Genomic DNA, 20,486 nt, shown 5'->3' with positions numbered 1-20,486 from the left:
CCCTGTCTTAGCTGTGATTTTATAAGAGAACCACATCAGGTTCTTCTGGCAATTTCCCATTAAACTAAGTGCCATTTAGGTGACTTGGGGTCTCAGTAGATAAAGAATTTCTCTTAGCACCACCCATAGTGTTTTCTCTTCTCATCATTGTTCCTGAACTAGCAACAATTACACTAGAAACTTGAATAGCCTTCATAATACTACCTGATAGCTTTGTGTGTTCAGTATCTTAATTGTGTTCAGTATCTTAATTATCAACTAGGTAATAATACAACAGAAAACCTATTGCAACAATTAACTTGAATTAATGAGTTTATATTAGGATATGTATTACTGAATTTTAGTGCTTTCTCAATTACTCTTGTGTGATGAGCCAGCCAGAACAGAAGTATTTTGATATTGTAAAAATGAGCACCTCCGGACTAGTGCATACTAACCAAATTTTAGCCTCACTTGGAAAAACCTGGTTAAGAATTATCTGAGCCGGGATGCCTGGGTGGCTCAGCAGTTGGGCGGCTGCCTTCGGCTCAGGTCGTGATCCTGGGATCCGGGATCGAGTTCTGCATCGGGCTCCTGCATGGAGCCTGCTTCTCCACCCTCTGCCTATGTCTCTGCCTCTTTCTGTGTGTCTCTAATAAATAAATAAAAATTAAAAAAAGAATTATCTGAGCCCAGGGGCACCTGGCTGGCTCAGTTGGAAGAGAACTCAACTCTTGATCTCAGGGTCGTGAGTTCGAGCCCCATGTTGGGTATAGAGATTACTTAAATAAATACAAAATAGATAAAATTTTAAAATTAAAAAAATAAATCTAAGCCCAGAACCTAATTCTGTCTTCATGCAAACACAAAGTCCTTTTTATAAGGTTTTAATAGGTCCTAAATTTTCCTGTAAGGGCAACTACTGAGTAAAATGAGGGAAGCTTATATTGTGTTTTGTATAAAACTCAGCCAGGGGTTGTCAATAATTTCCAAAAGTCATGTTCCACATGGCTTTGGATAATTAGACATCGGAAACCATGTGTTTCCAGCTGTGTTGGGAGCTGTCTACATTACCCGTGTAAACATCTGGCTATTTCCTTGGGTTTGGGGGAGGTGGCCCTACAGTTTACATATTGAAATTTATATTATAAGTTATCATTTTATTTCTCTGTTTTTGGTTACAGTTAGGGCAATATAGAGGTTTTTTTTTTTCTAAGATTTATTTATTTATCCATGAGAGACACACAGAGAGAGGCAGAGACACAGGCAGAGAGAAGCAGGCTCCTCGCAGGAGCCCAATGTGGGACTTGATCCCAGATTCCGGGATCACGACCTGAGTCAAAGGCAGCTGCCCAACCGCTGAGCCACCCAGGCGTCCCTAGATATTGTTTTTAAAGTCATGTGCAGTGGCCTCCAGCTGGCTCAGTCAGAAGAATATGTGACTTTTGATCTCAGGGTCGTGAGTTCAAGCCCCACATTGGGTGTAGAGATTACTAAAAATAAATAAATAAATAAACTTTAAAAAAATAAAATCATGTGCAGATGGGCATCTGCATATTATCTGGGAACTTCATTTCAGCAGAGCCAAGAGTATGTTCCTCAAGCTGACATTCAAGCCAGCACGTGCAGTGGTATGGAGTGATGATCATAAAACATGAAAATATTACATGATAGATAACTGATCTGTTGGTAAACAGTCATCACCATGAGCTCCCTATTATTTCCCCCCTGGCTCTCCCCTCCCACCCCAGCAGCCAAAGGGTTAACACTGGGCATATCTGGAGGGAAGGGGGTTACTGTCTCAAATGCTGTTGGATGCACTGCTCCCTTTACCAATCAGTAAATATTGGTGTCTCCTCCCTGGGCACTACAAATATTTGCTGGATGTGGATGACAAGCAAAGAGCTGCATACCTATGCTCCTTTATATACAATAGCCCCAAACTGGAAATGCCCCAGTGTCCATTTCAGGTGAATGGATAAACAAACTGGTGCACCCAGACAGTGGAACACTTGTGATTAAAAACAAAAAGGAATTAATGGAGGACGCCTGAGTGGCTCAGCGGTTAAGCATCTGCCTTCCAGCTCAGGGCGCGAGTCCTGGAGTCCCTGGGTGGATTCTCACATGTGGCTCCCTGCATGGGGCCTGCTTCTCCCTCTGCCTATGTCTCTGCCTCTCTCTCTCTGTGTCTCTCATGAATAAATAAATCTTAAAAAAAAAAAAAAGGAATAAACGGATGTGTGCAAAAGCATGACTAAATCTCAAAGGCATGATGCTAAAAGAAGCAGGACGCAAAAGCTACCTGCTAGAGGATTCCACTAATGCGAAATTCTAGGAGCGACAAACTAATCCTCAATGACCAAAAGCAGGTCAGTGGTTGCCTGGGCCTGAGGGTGGAGAGAGGGATAGAATGCAAAGGAGCACCAGGATATTTGGGGATGGTTGGGAATATTGTGGATCTTTTTTTTTTTTTATTTTTTTATTTATTTTTTTTAATTTATTTATTCATGATAGTCACACAGAGAGAGAGAGAGAGAGGCAGAGACACAGGCAGAGGGAGAAGCAGGCTCCATGCACCGGGAGCCCGATGTGGGATTCGATCCCGGGTCTCCAGGATCGCGCCCTGGGCCAAAGGCAGGCGCCAAACCACTGCGCCACCCAGGGATCCCCTATTGTGGATCTTAATTGTGGTGGTTTTCACTAATTATTCATCTGTTGATTTTATCCAATTGCCTGCTTTAAAGGATGCAGTTTATTATATGCAAATTATACCTTAATAAAGTTCACTGTCTCCCCCTTCCCCCCCTCAAATAAAGCAGATTGGGGGAGGGAGTCGAACAGGCCTAGAAATATTGTTGAGGAGAGACAAAGCTGTCATCACCCTGTGCCTGCCAGCCTCTGTCCTGTTACTGAGTCTAGAATGCAAGTCCAAGCCCAAGGCAGGGCTAGTGTGAGCACAACCCCCAAGCCAGGCTCCTTTGAAAAAGATAGAAGGGGAGAGGGCTCAAAAAACGGGTGGATGGAGCAATGAAGAAAGGGAGAGAAAGGTGGGAGGAGGGCCCCAGAGGGTGCCATCCAGGTGCTTTTCCTCTTTTTTTTTTTTTTTTTTTTTTAAGATTTTATTCATCAATACGTGAGAGAGGCAGAGATATAGGCAGAAGGAGAAGCAGGCTCCCTGTGGGGAGCTGGATACAGACTTGATCCCAGGATCACAACCTGAGCCAAAGGCAGATGATCAACCACTGAGCCACCCAGGTACCCCTCCTTCTGCTCTTATGTAATCTTCACCGGTGGCCTTTGGGTGAGGCATAACAGAGCCATTGTCATGAGACTCCATAGTGCTTATACAAGGCAACATAGCCGGCAGGTAGCAGAAGCAAGATCTCAACCAGGGGAACAACCTCTTCTAGCCAGGCAGCTCTGTGGCTGGAGCTCAGTTCATTCATTCTGCAAATATTTATTGAAGGCTTACCCTGTGCTGGGCCCCATGCTGTGCTCTGGGCTTACAGTGGTGAAAAGTACAGACGTGGCTCCCTCATGGGAGTGCGCATCCCAGTGGGGACTGGGTCTGGGAGCCCCTGTCCACACTCATGAGACTTGAAATGGTTCCAGACTATTAATATCACCCAGATCAGCATCTTAGGCAAATTAGTGATATGTACCCAGCAACTTTTAAAAATGAAGTAGAAAAAAAAAGCAGAAATACTGTTCTGTGGAACTTGGCCGAGTTATGGATTTCCTCATATATATACATTGTGTAATAGCATATGCAACATATTAGATGCGTGTGTGTATCTCCTTAAATAGGCATCCTTCATTATCCAAATCTAATCCATTTCCCAAAAGCATTAAATAGAAAATTTGAGGATAAACAACTATTTTAAGTGGGGAAAATAATGCATTCCCAGCTCCTTCCAAAAATCCCAACCAATATCCCCAAATAACATTAAAACTCTTCAACACTTTTATAACCACCCACCAAGGATTTTGGCATAATAGAAAGCATTGAAAACGCCAATTACTTCATTATTCAACACTTAATGAACTCATTAGTGGTTATGTTTGTGTGCAATACACAACAATTTTACACAGAACCCGATATGAATGATTTCCCCTCCACGCTGCAATGATCATGAGATGGAACTAAACAAACCAAAAAAAAAAAAAAAAAGATGCTGAAGATACTCAAGATATCATCTAGAATTGTGGACTCAGATTGGTGGTGCCTCCAGGCACCTGGCAGTCTACATAGAGCCCTGGGAAGGGCGAGATAATGATCAGTAATGTGCAACATGTCTCAGCAATGTACAGGACAGGATCTAGAGCAGGTGAGCCGCAATTGGTGTCACCCACATCCTGGACTCAAACAGGACTTAGAAGAGGTCATACAGCGTATTTTTATGAAACAGCAAATTCTGGGTTTAAAAGGGGGGAGGGGCAGCCCAGGTGGCTCAGCAGTTTAGCGCCGCCTTCTGCCCAGGGCATGATCCCGGAGACCCAGGTTCGAGTCCCACGTTGGGCTCCCTGCAAGGAGCCTGCTTCTCCCTCTGCCTGTGTCTCCGCTTCTGTCTCTCATGAATAAAAGAAAAGAAATGGAACATTCGCTAGTTCGTGAAGTTCCCCTGTGCTCCTTCCCGGGGAAACTTCCCAGTTTCCCTAAGCCCCCACCCCCCCCCCAGGTCATCTGTTTGGATTTCTCACTATAAACCAGTTTTGCCCATTCCAGACCATCATATAAATGGAACTGTACAGCATGAGCAGTTTCCAGCAACTTTCACTCAAAATATTATCTGTGGGATGCATCCAGATTGAAAGATCAGATTTTTTTTTTTTTTTTCCTGAATGGCCATCCATCACAGGAAGGATATATCATCCATCCTGGTATATCGATTGACTCATTTCCAAATTTTGGCAATTTGTGGAAAGTGCAGCTATAGACATTTGTGTAGCGGGCTTTGGGTGAGCAGTTTTCTTTTCTTTGGTAAGTGGGACTCTTGAAGCTGTTTAGTAAGTGTAACTATGGTAACTTGATAAAAAACTGCCCAGGGACTTCCCAAAGGGTCTGGACCGTTAAGTATTCCCATCAGCGGTGCATGGGGCTCTGTTCCGCTGCTTGGCTTCCCCGGCCACGCTTTTGTACTTCCTTTTTGCCACTCCAACAGATGGGCGCAGGGCTATCTCATCACGGATTTTTCCCAATGGTGTTTTGGATGAACATTTTATCTCAATGCAGTCCTATTTATCATGTTTGTTTTTTCTGTGTAGCTCATGCTGTTTGTCTTAAAAACATCTGATGAGATATACTTGACAATTTTATTGCTCAAAAATGTCCTTTGGAGTGACAGCAGTCTTTGTCCTTGCGCCTCCACCCCCACCCCAACAGGGTCCCCTGGAGGGTTTGTTACTGTAGAGGGAACAGAGGTCCTGGGGACAGGGTGGGATTACCGTAGAGTCACCAGACACACACACCATACACACACACACACACACACACACACACACTCAGCCACAAAAATGACCAGCAAAGGAGCCAGCTACCCATTGGAATATCCTTTCCCTCAAAGAGGGCAGAAATCCACGTGGTGACCTGTGCCCTGTGCCCTGTAATAATGTCCAGAAGGACATTACTACACTATTTCTCCATCTTTGTTTCCTAGCCTTGGGTGGGAATGGGAATTGAGAACTGGGGAAGATTCGGTGAGAGACACACACATACACATATACCCCAGCACTGAGGCCTCCCAGATCTGATGTTGGTGGAGGGGGCAGGGGGAGAGGCTGGAGCCTCTGGATGTCCTGAGTGTGCAGCAGGGCCTCCAGAGCCCCAGTTTGTGATCGCAATATCCAGAGTGCCCCAATCAGGGTAGGGAAAGTCCCTGTGGGGTTTACATAACTGATTCCTTCTCGCAGGGGTCCGCATCCCCAGCAGGTCTTGGACACTGTTTGAGGAGGGGGTTCCCCTCTTCAGTGGGGACAGGCAGTGGAGACAGGGGTGTCTCACTCTTCACTTGGATCAGCTCTGGCACCGAGCTCCGCAATTCTGTGCGATCCACATAGTTTTGGAGGAGTCCTGCACCAAAGGCATCACCTTCCACGTTGAGGACAGTACAGGACCGGTCTCTGAAGGGGCAGGAGTGACAGGGAAGTGAGTGGGAGGGGAGAAGGTAGTGTCCAATCCCCCACTTCTCCCCCCACAAAACTAGGAGTCCCCATTGCATCTTCCTTCATGGGACGTTGTTCTACTCCTAGACTCAGCTTATCCCTCCATCCTTCCAGGATGCCAGATAACCCTTCTTCTTAGAATCTCAAAGATGGGGATGTTTGGTGGCTCAGTGGTTGAGCGTCTGCCTTTGGCTCAGGTCATGATCCCAGGGTCCTGGGATCGAGACCCGCATCAGGCTTCCCAGAGGGAGCCTGCTTCTCCATCTGCCTATGTCTCTGCCTCTGTCTCATGAATAAAAAAAAATAAATAAAATCTTAAAAAAATAAAAACAACACCTCAAAGATCTTTTCACCCAGAATCCAATGAGCCTCCTACCTCTCTTCTTTCCCATGGAATCCCAAAGTATCCCATTATACTCTCTTTCTCAGAACCCCAAAGATTTTCTGCTCTAACCTCCCAGGAACCCAAACAATTCTTCCAATAAGACAGAAAATTTGCTTCTCCTGGAACATCAAAAAGTCACTCCACCCTTTTCTTGGGGACTCAGAAGACCTATCCCACTTCTCCTCTTCCCCTCGAAATACTTTCTCACTCGGGCCTTTCTCTTTATAATACAAGATCTCTTTTTGCTTTCTCCTTATACTTTGTGTGTGCCATTTGAGAAAATTGAGCTATAGGGCACATACCATAAAATTCACCCTTTAAAAGTATACAATCCAGAGGCACCTGGGTGGCTCAGTCAGTTGAGCGTCCAACTCTTGATTTCGGCTCAGGTCATGATCTCAGGGTTGTTAGATTGAGCCTGCCTTGGGCTCTGTGCTGGGCGTGGAGCCCGCTTACAATTCTCTCGCCCTCTCCCTCTTCTCCTCCCCCTCCACTCCCCTCCACCCCAGTGGTTTTTAGTATATTCAGAGTTGTACGACCATCACTGCTATTTAATTCCAGGATGTTTTCATCACTCTAAAAACACTCCCACACCCACCAAGCAGTTATCTCCCATTCCCTCCTCTCCAGCCCCTGGCAACTGCTAATCTACTGTCTGTCGATTTGCCTATTCTGGGCATCACATAGAAATGGATTCATATGATATGTGGTCTTTTGTGTCCACATTCTTTCACTTAGCATGAGGTTTTCAAGGGCTCACCATGTGGTAGCGTCTATATATGTGTCTGTGCTTCATTTCACTTTATGGCTGAATAATATTCCATTGTTCTGGATATATGATATTTTATGTATCCATTCATCAGTTGATGGACATTGGGTTGTTTCTACCTTTTTGCTATCACGAATAACACCACTAAGAATGTTCATGTACAAGTTTTTGTGAATATGTTTTCAACTCTCTTGGCATTATACCTAGGAGTGATGTGGCTGAGAAACAGTAACTCTTGTTTTAAACTTGTGAGACCAAACTTTCCAATCGTTAATGCTCTTAATAGCACAACGGTGATTGCCAACAATGACAGCATTAACTGCTTACCAGGGGCTCTTATAATGGAGTTACATGTTTATGTCATCTGATCCTCAAGGAGAGGCTAGTCCCTCCCCTTTACAGATGGAGAAACTGAGATAAGAGAGATGAAGTACTCAAGCAGGGTCATACGGGCTAGCAGAGGTGGCCCTGGGATTTGAACACAAGCAGCCTGGCCTCCTCCTAAGAGTCTACTCTTCACCTCTAGGGCACACTCTCTCTGGGATTTTTCTTAGATTAAAAAAAAAAAAAAGAGAGAGACCCCCCCAAGATCCCTTTCTTCCCTCTGACTAGAAGGATCAAGATATCACCCCTTCTTCCTCTCCTCTTCTGACTCCCTCTCAATGACCCTCTTGCTCAATCCCCTTTTCCCAGGGATACCATTAGGCTCCCAAAGCCCCAGACCCACACTTACACTAGCCAATCCACAGCCAGGATCAAGGAGATGTCCTGAACGGGCAGACTGACTGCCTCCAGGATGATGGCCAGAGTGAGGACCCCTCCAGCGGGAATGCCGGCGGCACCCACACTGGACGCCGTGGCGGTGACCCTGGGGGAAGCGAGGGGAGGTCAGGGTCAGAAGCCTTGGTAGCTAGCGGGAGAAGCTGTCACGGGAGCCCGGCGTGCACTCTCAGGAGAGGGGGTCAGACGGGCCGGGGGTCCCTATGGCCGCCGCACCCACACTCACAGGATGGTGATGATCTTCACAAAGTCCAGGGATCGCTGGTTGAGCTGTGCAATGAACACTGCGGCCACACACTGGAAGAGCGCCGCACCATCCATGTTGACGGTGGCACCGATGGGTAGGATGAAGCGGCTGATGTGCTTGGCGACACCATTCCTCTCCTCCACGCACTTCATCATCAGAGGCAGCGTGGCCGAGCTGGGGCGGGAGGGGGGTGTGGTGTCAGCGCAGCCCCACCCCCATGAAGCCCCGCCCAGCCCACACCCACAGGCCAATCAATGCATGCCCAGGCCCCGCCCACTATCACAAACCCCGCCCCGTGCCGAAGCCCCGCCCAACCACACCCACTGGCTCCACCCACAGCTCTCCCCGGCTCTCCATGCCCTTCTCCTCCCAGAGCCAGGGGCACCCAGGGTCCTGCAGAATGCCTGCGTTCCATAATTTATGAGTCTTGGGCCCCTTGGGAGAGTACAGACTGCTGTCCTTCAAAATACACACAAAAATCCCAACCTAATTTCTACAATGCTTAGGAGCTCACTGACCCACACCCCCTCCCTGCTCTACCAATAATGGACCTCCACCAGTAACAGGCTTCTATGGGATGCTGCTGTGCGGGAGGGCCGGGTTCTGAGGACACAGGTGGACAAAATACCTAGAAGAGGGTGGAAAGGGCTCCCAGAGGTTGGGTCCAGGGAGCGCTAGACCACTACCCCCAGCTCCCCCAAGGCCAGGCCTTGTCGGGGAGGAGAAATTCTCAGGAAGGGAAGAAGGAATCTCTAACCCAGTGGTTTTCTAATGGGAGAGGTGGGGGGATGTTGCTGGACCTTATCAGAAACTCACAAAAGTATGGCCTCTGTATCCAGATCCAGTGTCCCCAAACACAACATTTCAAGGGTCTACAGATATCTGATGCCCACTTCAGGCCCCTTAGTTTAAAAATCCTGGACTAGTCTGCCCCAAGGCCATACCTAGAAGAGGTGCCGAAGGCAGTGGCCAGCGCTGTCATGATGCCCCACAGAAAGCGGTAGGGGTTTTTGCGGGTGAAGAGGAAGTAGATGAGGGGCAGCACGAGGAGCCCATGGATGGCATGGCCCAGCAGGCAGCACAGGATGTATTTGCCGAGACTAGCGAAGAGCATCCCCACATCCTCCATCTCCACAATCTTGCCAGCCACCAGGAACAAGATGCCCACAGGGGCATACCTAATTGCAGGAGACAGATTACAGCCTCTGACCATGTGCCATCCGGGAGGACCAGGCTTTGTGCTCAGTACACAGCCTGATCACAGCCTCCCTCGAGGGCAGGAAACACCCAGACCAGTGTGTGCTGAAGCTGTGGCACATTCCCTGCCACCGTCTCAGCTCTTTCCCCTTGAAAATAGTACAGCAGGGATAAAAGAAGCCTGGAGGCTTCTATCGCCATTTGTCAGATTTGGACTTAACACCTGACCTCCAGGGGCACCTAGGTGGCTCAGTGATTGAGTGTCTGCCTTCAGCTCAGGTCATGATCCTGGGATCGAGTCCCGCATCAGGTTCCCCGCAGAGAGCCTGCTTTTCCCTTTGCCTATGTCTCTGCCTCTCATGAATAAATAAATAAAATCTTAAAAAAAACAAAACAAAATAACCTGACCTCCATGAGTGAGTCATTTACATTTCCCGGGTTTGTTTGTTAAAGCAGCTAGGATGATTTAAACCAATACAATCTCTCACCACATCATGAGAAATGAAGTCTGTGGCTCATGTCTTAATAACAGCCCACAGATATGAAGCATTTATGATGGGCCGAGTGAGCCCTTGAACATGAATGAATCTTTACCACAGTCCCACAAAAGCTCCTCTGTAGCTATAGTTGAATTAAAATCTAATAGGTCTGTAAAACAGGGACTTTAAGGCTACTGGCTTCATAGGAATGTTGGAGGAAATGAAGTGCCAGGTAAAGTGACTTGAAAGCTCTTTGTACACAATAAGTGATTTATAAACTTCTGCTGGAATTATTATCACCCTTTCCTGGAGTAAAGCTCCCAGGGGTGCTCATGTCTCCCAGCTAGGGGGCCTCCCCAGACTGCCTCTTGGTTTGATCATGATGGCTGTCTCCCAAATCCCTTCATCTCTTTGGGTAACAGAAGAAAGGGCCCATTTCCCAGCCACCTGTGCAGCTAGTTTTGGCCAAATGCCCAAGCTCTGGCCAGTGGGTTGTGCCTAGAAGTTATACAAGTGACATACTTGATAAATATTAGCTGATACTATTTATTATAGGCATGCTATAGGTCAGGTGGTGTCCCAAGAACTTTACACTCATTTGTGGCTGGTACTATCAGTCCCATTTTCCAGGTAGGGAAACCAAGGCAGACTGAGATAAGTAACTTGTTCTAGGGCACACAAGTGGGAAGAGGCAAGGGGCCTGCTCTTAACCACTACCCTGACTCTGGCAGAGTGCACTCAATTCTGCACAGAAGTTTCTTAGATGTCAGTGACACCAGAACTGGGATGGGGAGGGGGGATAGGATTGGTCAAAAACGCAGCAAACCTGGCATCTCTCTGACTTCCCACCTTCTAGAACTATGGTAGGTCCTGAGAATCAGCATGGGATGATGTGAAGAGGAGGCTGGGAAAGAGCAGGGTGGAAGCCAGAGGTCTGTGTGTGTGTGTGTGTATGTCCCCGTTATCTGAGGTTTAACAAAACTCTTAATGATAATCAGCTAACATTAAGTAAATGCTCAGGAGGTGCTAAGCATTTAAAACACTTTCTTTACAAGTGCTTTACCTAGACCTCCTATTACTCATGTCATCTTCATGATAACTCAGATGTTTGATCACATGCAAATTTCTTCAATGGAAAAAAAAATAATAAAAAAAAATTTTTTTTCTTCAATGGAGATGCATTTGTTAAGCTGTGGCCAAAGCTCAGCTGGCTTCTTGTTACCTTCTAAGAGGACTGAGAGGGGATCCCTGGGTGGCTCAGCAGTTGAGCATCTGCCTTCAGCTCAGGGCATGATCCTGGAGTCCCAGGATCAAGTCCCATGTCGGGCTCCTGCATGGAGCCTGCTTCTCCCTCTGCCTGGGTCTCTCTCTCTCTCTCTCTTTCTGTCTCTCATTAATAAATAAATAAAATCTTAAAAAAAAAAAAGAGGATTGAGAAGGTGCTCAATTGGTCTCTGTTCCCCTGTAATACAGCACTGTCCTAGCCTCATCTTCTAATGAAGAAACTGAGGCACAGACAGGGTAGGTCACTTGCTCAAAGTCACACAGCTGGCAATGGGCAACGCTTGGTGTGAATCTAGGCCGTGTGGCTCTGAGGAACAGATGGAGGGTTGTCCTATCCCACATCCTACTGCTCCCCCGCACCCCTCCCACCACCTACCACATGATCCAGGAGACCAGCACCATGGTGGCATCATTAAAGGAGTTGAAGAAGCGGATGAGCAGCTCTCCCTCAGGCCCCAGCTTCCGCAGGGCCACACCAAGGACAATGGCAAATACCACCAGGCCCAGAATATTCATACTCTCCACCTCCTCCCCAATGGGCACCTTTGGGCAAGGAACAGAGTGGGAAGGAAGGGAGGATGCTCAGTCAACTCGCACAGTCTCTAAGGGTCTGTCTGGGGCCTTGCTGGGACCCTACGCAGACAAGACAGCTTCTGGAGCTCATTTGTCTCTTCCTCCAAAGGCTCTCAGTCTGGGTCCAGGAGAAATAGACCTGTCACCAGAGGCCAGCCAGAGTGACTGGAGAATGGGGAAACCCAGGGGAGTGTGGGAACTGAGGGCGAATGCCAGCTTCGGGGAAGGGGCCAGGAGGAAGGAGTCGGGGAGGGCTTTGCGGAGGAAGAGGCCGAGAGATCTAGAGAACAAGAGGACTGACCAGGTAAAGACAGGTGGCAGAAGGTTCAGGAGAAGGGAAACAATGTGCATCAGTCTGGAAATGAGAGAGCCTTGGGCACTCAAGGAACAGAGAGAAATCCACTGGCTGGGATAGGCCAGCCAGAGCTAAAACACGAGGCTGGGTGGGCAGCTGGGCAGAAGCCTGACATCGCAAGGCCTCACGGATTGGAGCAAGGAGCCTGGGCCTTCTTCTGAGGGCCGTGGGGAGCATAAAGGGGCCCTGGGTAGGGGGCGAGACAGGGTCAGGTTTGTGCTTTGGAAAGAATACATTGTGCCAGGTTGAGGGTAGGTGGGTGAGAGGGAGCTGCGGGGGGAAGGTAACTGGACAGGGGGCAGGGGCAGGTGGGATGGGAGCAGAAGAAAAGCCTGGACCAGGGAGCAGGGGGCAAAACAGAGAAACCAGAAACCAGGCGGTGGCTACTGAGAGTATAAAATAGGTACCACCAAGTGTCAGAAGCCCCAGGGAGCAAACCCAGGCTGGGGTGGGAACAGAATGGAAAAACCCCAAATGGGCCAATGGATAGGGCCCCACCCCCGTTCCCCTGCTCTCACCTTCACCATGGTTCCGTTGATCCATCTGTGTTCGTAGGTGGTACTGTACTGTAGGTGGGGGTGGACAAGAGTCAGTATCAATTGCCACCAAGGTTCCCCCACTCCATCCTGGCACTAACAGTGCTCAAAGCCGGCCCTAAGCACCCCCCAAATACAACCAATCACCTTGCATCCTGCCTGCAACCCTGCTGAGGTAGGATGTTCATACCATATGCCTGTTTTCCAGAGGCGGAAACTGAGGCTCAGAGAGGAAAAGGCACTTGCCCAGGATCACAAAGCCTGAATTAGAACCCAGATGGGGCTCAGAAACCATAGTCTCCTTTCTCAATTAGGGGCATGGATGGTTTCAGAGGCTACCCTAGAACCCTATAATCCCATTCATAAATGCAGGGGCACATCTGCTTTTCCAGGCACCACCCAAAAGCAGGTGCCTAGGGGCTGCCAGGGGCTGTGTCCCTCCCTGCCCGCCCCCACCCCTCGGGACATACCCCCAAGGACTCACTGAGCGGAAGGCTGCGGACACCAGGTTGGAGGGGAAGATATTTCTGTAGAGACAGACAGGGAGGGGGGCATGTTATTAAAAACCACAGGGGGGAGTTGGGGTGTGTGTGTGAGGGACTGAATTGGCCTCTTGGGATGGAAGCAAACTTGGGAGGCCCCATTGGCACCCAAATGTGGTCCCCACCTATACCTCAGGCCAGGTGTGTTCAGGTAGACCTGAGCCCTGACCTGCACACTTTTCCAGGAGGTAGAGAGGCTGGCATGCTAGGCCCAAGGGATTGTGGATTGAAGGTGAGGAATGCTGGCCTCCCAAGGCAGGCTGGGGCAGTCACCGGGGCCTCAGCTCCACCCCAGGGAGCAAACTTAATACCCAGAGCATCTTGCATCAGCCACTTCCTCCTGCAGGGCTGAGAAACCCTTTGGCCCTGGGGGCCTTGGGGCCGGTCTGAGTGGGTCAGAGGGTTTGGGGAAGGTCTGGGTGCCTCCGAAAGAGGTAGAGAGAGAGACAAGGGATGGCTGTGTGTGTCATGAATGTGTATCTGTGCAGCAGCACACATTAAACCCCACTGAGCCGGTCAGGGAGCTGAACAACAGCCTCTTGTGTCTCAACAGCCTCTTGTGTCTGAGTGGGATGAAAGTTACAGCAAATGGGTGTGTAGTCTCCCCTGTGGTACGTGACATAAATCCACTCACTTATTTTTATTTTGTATTTTTTAAATAGGCTCCACGCCCAGCTTGGAGCCCAGAGCAGGGCTTGAACTCACAACCCTGAGATCGAGACCTGACAGATCAACACCAAGGCAGGCGCCCCTAAATCCACCCATTTAATCCTCCTGACAACACCCTTTCCTCCCCATTTTCTAGAAAAGAGAACCAAGGCACAAAAAGGGAAAGAAACTTGCCCAGCCAGGAGATAGCCAAGCTGGGATTTGAACCCAGCCAGCTGTCTGCGTGGTTCTAACCACGCTGTGTTCTGGTGTCCTCCCTCCCTAGTGATGTGGTGAACAACTGTGTTGTGGGCCTGTATACAGTTTCTCAAGCATTGGTATCCGGTTGGGGGTGCAGGTTCGTGTTCAGATATGTGGGACAGAGTTGGGTATGTTCGTGGTCTTGAGCATGAATGTTTAGGCAACTCTCGCTGCACTGGTGTAGTTATTGGCATCAGTGAGTGGCTGTGTAAAGGGATGTTAGTATACCGCGTGCGTGTGTGTGTGTGTGTGTGTGTGTGTGTGAGAGAGAGAGAGAGAGAGAGAGAGAGATCCCATCTGTGGCTGAGTGTCTGAGTGCCTGTGTCCAGCTGTGTGTCAACTGGCTATAAAGTTGTGTGGCTCTGAGATGTTCCAGCTAAGTCTCCGAGGAGCTGGCCCAGCGTGCGTGTTACTTCTATTTTGGCACAAGGGGAAGCCTGTGCACATAAACAGCCTCCCAGTGGGTGTGTCCATTGGCCAGTAGGCCTATACCCACCCAGGCCCGGCAGCGCTGGATCAGAACCCAGCTAATCTCCCCCAGCCAACAGGCAACACACCCACTGCAGCTTCTGGACACCAAGCCCTCCCCGAGGGCTCTCATCTCAGCATCTCCGCGGGCACAGATACCCCAGACGGCTGGGAGAACCCAGTTCCGTGACTCATCATTTCCTCTCCCCACTTCCAGGAAGTCCCCTACCAACCTGGAGGCATTGAATCAGCAGGTCCCAAAGGCCAGGCCATGTAAACCCAGGGGTCTGCCCTCCTCAAAATGGGGGGTGGGGGTGTGTGCCATTCTTGGGCAGAGAGCAAAGATCAGAAGAAAAGGAGACTGCTCCTTTTTTAACTGGCCCCCTTCTGTGCAGCCTAGAGGGGTTGTGGGGTGGATGGAGGGAAAGCCCAGACAGGAGGAAATGGAATGGAAAGTCCTTGGAGGTGGTAGGGTTTAGCAGGAACATATAAAAGGGAAGCTGCCAGGGCCCCGCTGAACTGGGCGGGGATGGGAGGCTGAGAAAAGAACCTCGTTAAAACAGGGTGACACGTAGCCTGGGGAGCACTGGGGCTGGGAAATGGGGCCTGTGGAGGTCACCCAGATCTCCTCAGGTCCCCCAGGGGCTCCTTACACAAGGAAACCAAGCCCTCTCACCCTGGATCCAGAACCACCATCCTGAGGCCCTTAACAGCCCCCAAATCCCCTTCCAAGCGCCCTCCCTCCCCAACTCATCCTCTGTCCTCACAGCAGACCCTCTTATGTCCCCTCCCTGCCCCCAAACTCCCCAGGCATAAGACTTCTTGGCCTCTCACCCTCTTTAGGGTACCCACTCATGTCCCCAGGCGCCCACATTAGAAGGCTCCTTCCCCAGGGCTCTGTCCTCACGCGCTGGACTCTGACAAAGGGCCACCATCAGCATCCCTCACCATCCGATCCGGTCTCTCTCAGGCCCTGGGGATGCCCTCCCGCCCTCCCTAACACGTGTCCCCTCCCCACGTGGCTGAGGCACCCCCTTTCCTCCCGCCAACCACCATCCCCGACTCCACCGGGCGGGGAGGGGGCTCTGACCTCACGAGATCCAGGAACGAATCGAGGACTTCCTTGCCGGGGGCCTCTTCCACGCCGCCCGTGGCGGCGGCCGAGGCGTTGATGGCGGCGAAGGCGGCGCCGGGCTGTAGGGCCAGCGCCAAGACCACGCCGAGCGCAGACGCCAGCAGCGTGGTGACCAGGAAAAAGAGCAGCGCCCAGGCGCCCAGGCGGCCGAGCGCGCTCGAGTCCAGGCTGGCGGCGCCCCCGATCAGGCTACACACCACCAGCGGCAAGATGATCATCTTCAGCAGGCGCAGCAGCAGCTCCCCGGGGAAGGCGAAGGCTGCCAGGCGCGCGGGACCCAGAGCGAGCGCACCGCCGGCCCCCGACACCCCCATACCCAGCGCCACGCCGGCCACCACGGCCACCACCGTCAGCAGCACCAGCAGGTTGGCGCGAAGGCAGCGGCGCACCCGGTCCCGGGAGCCGCAGCGGCCGCCTCGGGTCGCGCCAGGGTCCTCCAGGGGGGCCAACGTCGGGGCACCGTTCGCGGTGGGCTCAGCCGCCGCGAGCCCCTTGGGGTCTCCCCGGGGCGGATCGGCCACCATGATGAGCGCCCCGGGGCTCCTGAGCGCCTGGAAGCGGGGCGCGCGCTCGGGGCTCCTTCCCGGCGCGCGGACGTGCGTTCCTTAGAACCGAGAGTTTTGTAACAGCCTGGAGCCTGGAACTCTGGAGGGTTCCCGGGAGCCGGGAGTTCACGCGCCTTGGTTCCTGGAGAGTCTGAGATCCCAGCCCTTCCAGATTGCGCCCGGCGCCCGGAATCTGGAGCCCCTGGGTTCCTCGGCCCTAGGGATGGGAAAGCAGGAGTTTATCAGGCTGGGACCTGGGGTCCTCGGCTCTGAGGGCTCAAGGCGTGCAAGCGGCAGGGGTCCTCAGGAAGCCAGGTCCTGGTAGCGCAGATCCGGGGGGCGAGGGATCTCGGGGTGCCGGGGTCCTGGAAACGGAGGCTGAATCGGGGGGGCGGGAGACGGAGCTCCGGGAAGAGGAGAGCCGGGCTCTTGAGTCCGGGACGGAGGGGAGATCCAGGCCCCCGGGCGCGCGCGGAAGGCGGCGACAGGGGAGCCCGGGATGGATGTAAGAGCCGCGGGTCCGGGGGAAGCTCGCGGGCGCGCCGCGTGGCTCTGAGCCCGCCTGGCGGAAGCTGCCGGGATTAGGGGCAGGGGCGAGGCTTGAGAAGGCGGGGAGCGGACCACGGGCGCCCATTGGCGGAGGCGCGCCCGGAGCCCTCCCGCGAGCGAGAGGTGGGGCTGAGGCCGGAGCCCGGCCCGGTCACCCGTAGAAGGGCCGACTCGCAGTCGGCTACCTCGGGAGCCCCCGGCGCCGAGGGGCGGGGGCGGGGGCGGGGGCGGGGCCCGCTGGGGGCGGGGCGTTGACGGGCCGCGCTTTTTTTCCTTCCCGCCGAAGGAATCCGGACGTGAGTGGGAGCCGGTAACCCACGGCGGTTCTTGACCGTGGGGGTCTCGAGAGTGCAAGGGAGCCGCAGGTGGCTCCCCCGGCCTGCAGCGCCTCCGCCCGGAGTTTGGTCTTTTGCCGCCTCTCGAAACTCACGTAAAATGCAGATTGTTAAAGCCCATCCCACACGTGGTTGGTGTAAGATTTAAATGAGATGGAGCTATTTATTTAATAGTGTTAATAATTTAAAAACTAAATGTTCCCGGGGCGCCTGGCTGGCTCAGTGGGTGGAGAGCGCGACACTTGATCTCCGGGCTGTAGGTTGGAGCCAGACGGTGGGTGCAGAGGTTACTTAAAAATAAGATCTTAAAAAAAGGGCAGCCAGGGTGGCTCAGCGGTTTGGCGCCGCCTTCGGCCCAGGGCGTGATCCTGGAGACCCGGGATCGAGAGTCCCACGTCGGGCTCCCTGCTTGGAGCCTGCTTCTCCTTCTGCCTGTGTCTCTGCCTGTGTGTGTGTGTGTGTGTGTGTGTGTGTGTGTGTGTGTGTGTGTATCTGTCATGAGTAAATAAATAAATCTTAAAAAAATTTTTTTTAGGGTTGCATGTGTGGCTCAGTCGGTTAAGGATCTGCCTTGGGCTCAGGTCATGATCCCAGGGTCCTGGGACTGACCCCAGTGTGGGGGAGGGGGAGTCCCTGCTCAGTGGGGGGTCTGCTCTTCCCTTTCCCTCCGCCCCTCCCCCATGCTCATGCTCACTCATGCTCTCTCTCAAATAAATAATTCTGAAAAGATTTTATTTACTTATTTGACACAGAGAGCACAAGAAGGCGGAGCAGCAGGCAGAGGGAGACAGACGAGCAGACTCCTCGCTGAGCAAGGAGCTGGATGCGGGGCTCAATCCCAGGACCCTGGAATCATGATCTGAGCCAAAGGCAGACATTTAACCCACTGAGCCACCCAGAAGACCCTCAAATAAATAAAATCTTAAAAAAAATTTTTTTAAATAAATGTTCACTGTCCAGAACCCAACACTCATCCATAACGTCTGTTTTTTTTTTCTTTTAAAGATTTTTATTTATTTATTCTTGAGAGACACAGAGAGAGAGGCAGAGACATAGGCAAAGGGAGAAGCAAGGCTCCCTGTGGGGAGCCCGATACCGGGACTGGATCCCAGGATCCCGGGATCAGAACCTGAACCAAAGGCAGATGCTCAACTACTGAGCCATCCAGGTACCCCAAAAACAGCTGTTCTTAGGGACCCCTAGTTGGCTCAGTGGTTGAGTGTCTGCCTTCAGTTCAGGGGGCTCAGGGTGTGATCTCAGGGTCCAGGATAGAGTCCCGCATGGGGCTCCTTGCAGGAAGCTGGCTTCTCCTTCTGCCTATGTTTCTGCCTCTCTCTCTCTCTCTCTCTCATGAATAAATAAATAAAATCTTTTAAAAAATAATAATAACGGCTGTTCTTAGGATTATAATCCACTTACCCTGGTATGTAACTCACAATTCGCCCATTAAAAATTAGAATTCAGTCTAACAACTGTGCTAATGATTTTTTTTTAAGACTTTACCCTTCCATTCATGAGAGACAGAGAGAGAGGCAGAGACACAGGCAGAGGGAGAAGCAGGCTTTCCTCGGGAGCCTGATGTGGGACTCGATCCCTGACCCTGGGATCAAGCCCTGAGCCAAAGGCAGACACCGAGCCACCTAGGTGTCCCTGTGCTAATAATTTTAGAAATGTTTTCACCAAATACTTACCCATATGTATTTTTTAAGTAGGCTCCACGACTCTGAGATCAAGACCTGAGCTAAGATCAAGAGCCAGTAGCTTAACCAACTGAGCCATCTAGGCACCCCGTTTTTTTTTCTCTTTTAAGGTAAAATGTACCTACGATGAAATGCATAGATTGCAAGTGCATTCACTGATTTTTGACAAATGCATAGCCTGATTTCACTGGAATCCTCATAACTGCTTGGTGAGGTAGGTCTCACTATTATACACATTCTTCAGATGCACAAAATTGGGGCTTACGGCCAAAGGAAGTCATTCACCTTAAGGCTACACCTGGGAAGGCTGGGAGTTGCATGCCTGCCTCCCAAGTTCCTAACCCTACCCATTGGGTTGCCTCCCAGAATTTCTTATTGGAGTTGTTTCCAGTGAATCCCTCACGATTCCCTACTCCTCACAGCAGTGTTGAAATCCTAATTCCTTGGGGCGCCTGGGTGGCGCAGTTGGTTGAGCAACTGACTCTTGGTTTCCACTCAGGTCACGATCTCGGGGTTGTGAGATCGAGTGCTGAGTTGGGCTCTGCACTCAGTATGGAGTCTGATTGAGATTCTCTTTTCCTCTGGCCCTCCTGCTCGTGCTCATGCTCTCTCTCTCTCTCAAATAAATAAATCTTCAAAAAGGAAAAAAAAAAAAAAAGGAAATCCTAATTCCTTCCTCAGCTGTCGTGTTCTCTGAGGACATTTCAGGCATTCACATTTGCTCAAAGACTGTGATAAGCTCAGAAACTTCCTTGTGAGGCAGCTGTGAGGCTCCAGGCAAGTCACAACATCTGTGAGCCTCAGTCCTACAACTATAAAATGGAAGAAGAATAGATCACACCTCCTTGGGTGCCATGAGGATCAAATGTGATCACATGTTTAAAGCATTTAGACAGGATGCAGATTAGCCCTTTAAAAAGTTAACTGGAGCTATTCCTATAATTGCTATTTTTATTATTGAAGAACATGGTTTGGGCTTGGACCAGGTGTGGGTGCTGCTGGACCCCAGTAGTGAGCTCTCCCTCCTGGTCACTGCCAGCCCTAGGCCCAGACTCACTTGGGAAGGAGCTTTGGGAACTTCCAATGACATCCTGCAGGATCTCAGGCATCGGCGCCAGGAGAGCCCAGATCTGCCCAGGCTCTGAAGTCGTGTCACCCAGGCGCCTGTCCACCTGTGTAGACCTCCTTCCTGTGTCTCTCAAACAATCTCCCCTCGTATATCCTCCCATCCTCAGCTACTTCCAAAAGCCCCACCCCCACCTCACCCTTGTAGGCTGAAGTCGTATTCATTTAACAAACTCCTGCTCAGCAACTGTGTGCTTGGCTGTGTGGTAGAGAGTGTGGGCACTAAAGCTACAGGAGCATGGGTTCAAATCCCGACTCCACCACTTATCAGCTGAGTATTGGGTTTCTCACTTGTCTTGGAGCCCGTGAGCATAAATTTGAGTGTGCACACAGTGACCCTTGATTCAAAACATTTCCTGATGGTCAGCCCCAGTGGCCCAGTGGTTTAGCGCCGCCTTTGGCCCAGGGTGTGATCCTGGAGACCCGGGATCG

At 51.0% G+C, this 20,486-nt stretch overlaps 1 protein-coding gene across 3 annotated transcripts; it reads right to left on the bottom strand.

Moving 5' to 3' along the window:
• Positions 1-5,278: 5,278 nt before the first annotated feature.
• SLC1A5 (solute carrier family 1 member 5) lies at positions 5,279-16,921 on the bottom strand. Of its 3 annotated transcripts, none has more exons than XM_077847661.1 (8): positions 15,756-16,921; positions 13,231-13,273; positions 12,729-12,776; positions 11,659-11,825; positions 9,267-9,500; positions 8,302-8,496; positions 8,029-8,163; positions 5,279-6,099 (listed from the first exon to the last, which is right to left on the bottom strand). In XM_077847661.1, exons 1-8 carry the CDS (start codon positions 16,322-16,324, stop codon positions 5,865-5,867), a joined length of 1,626 nt encoding a protein of 541 aa, XP_077703787.1. In that variant the 5' UTR covers positions 16,325-16,921; the 3' UTR covers positions 5,279-5,864. The 3 variants fall into 3 exon arrangements, with proteins under 3 accessions (XP_077703787.1, XP_077703807.1, XP_077703798.1); XM_077847681.1 differs by having other exon boundaries at positions 13,217-13,273; positions 15,756-15,989; XM_077847672.1 differs by lacking the exon at positions 15,756-16,921 and adding an exon at positions 15,500-15,614.
• Between the last annotated feature and the right edge of the window lie 3,565 nt (positions 16,922-20,486).

Source organism: Canis aureus, chromosome 1, assembly GCF_053574225.1.
Source record: "Canis aureus isolate CA01 chromosome 1, VMU_Caureus_v.1.0, whole genome shotgun sequence".
Lineage (NCBI taxonomy): Eukaryota > Metazoa > Chordata > Mammalia > Carnivora > Canidae > Canis > Canis aureus.
This window is presented reverse-complemented; position numbering and strand designations above follow the sequence as displayed.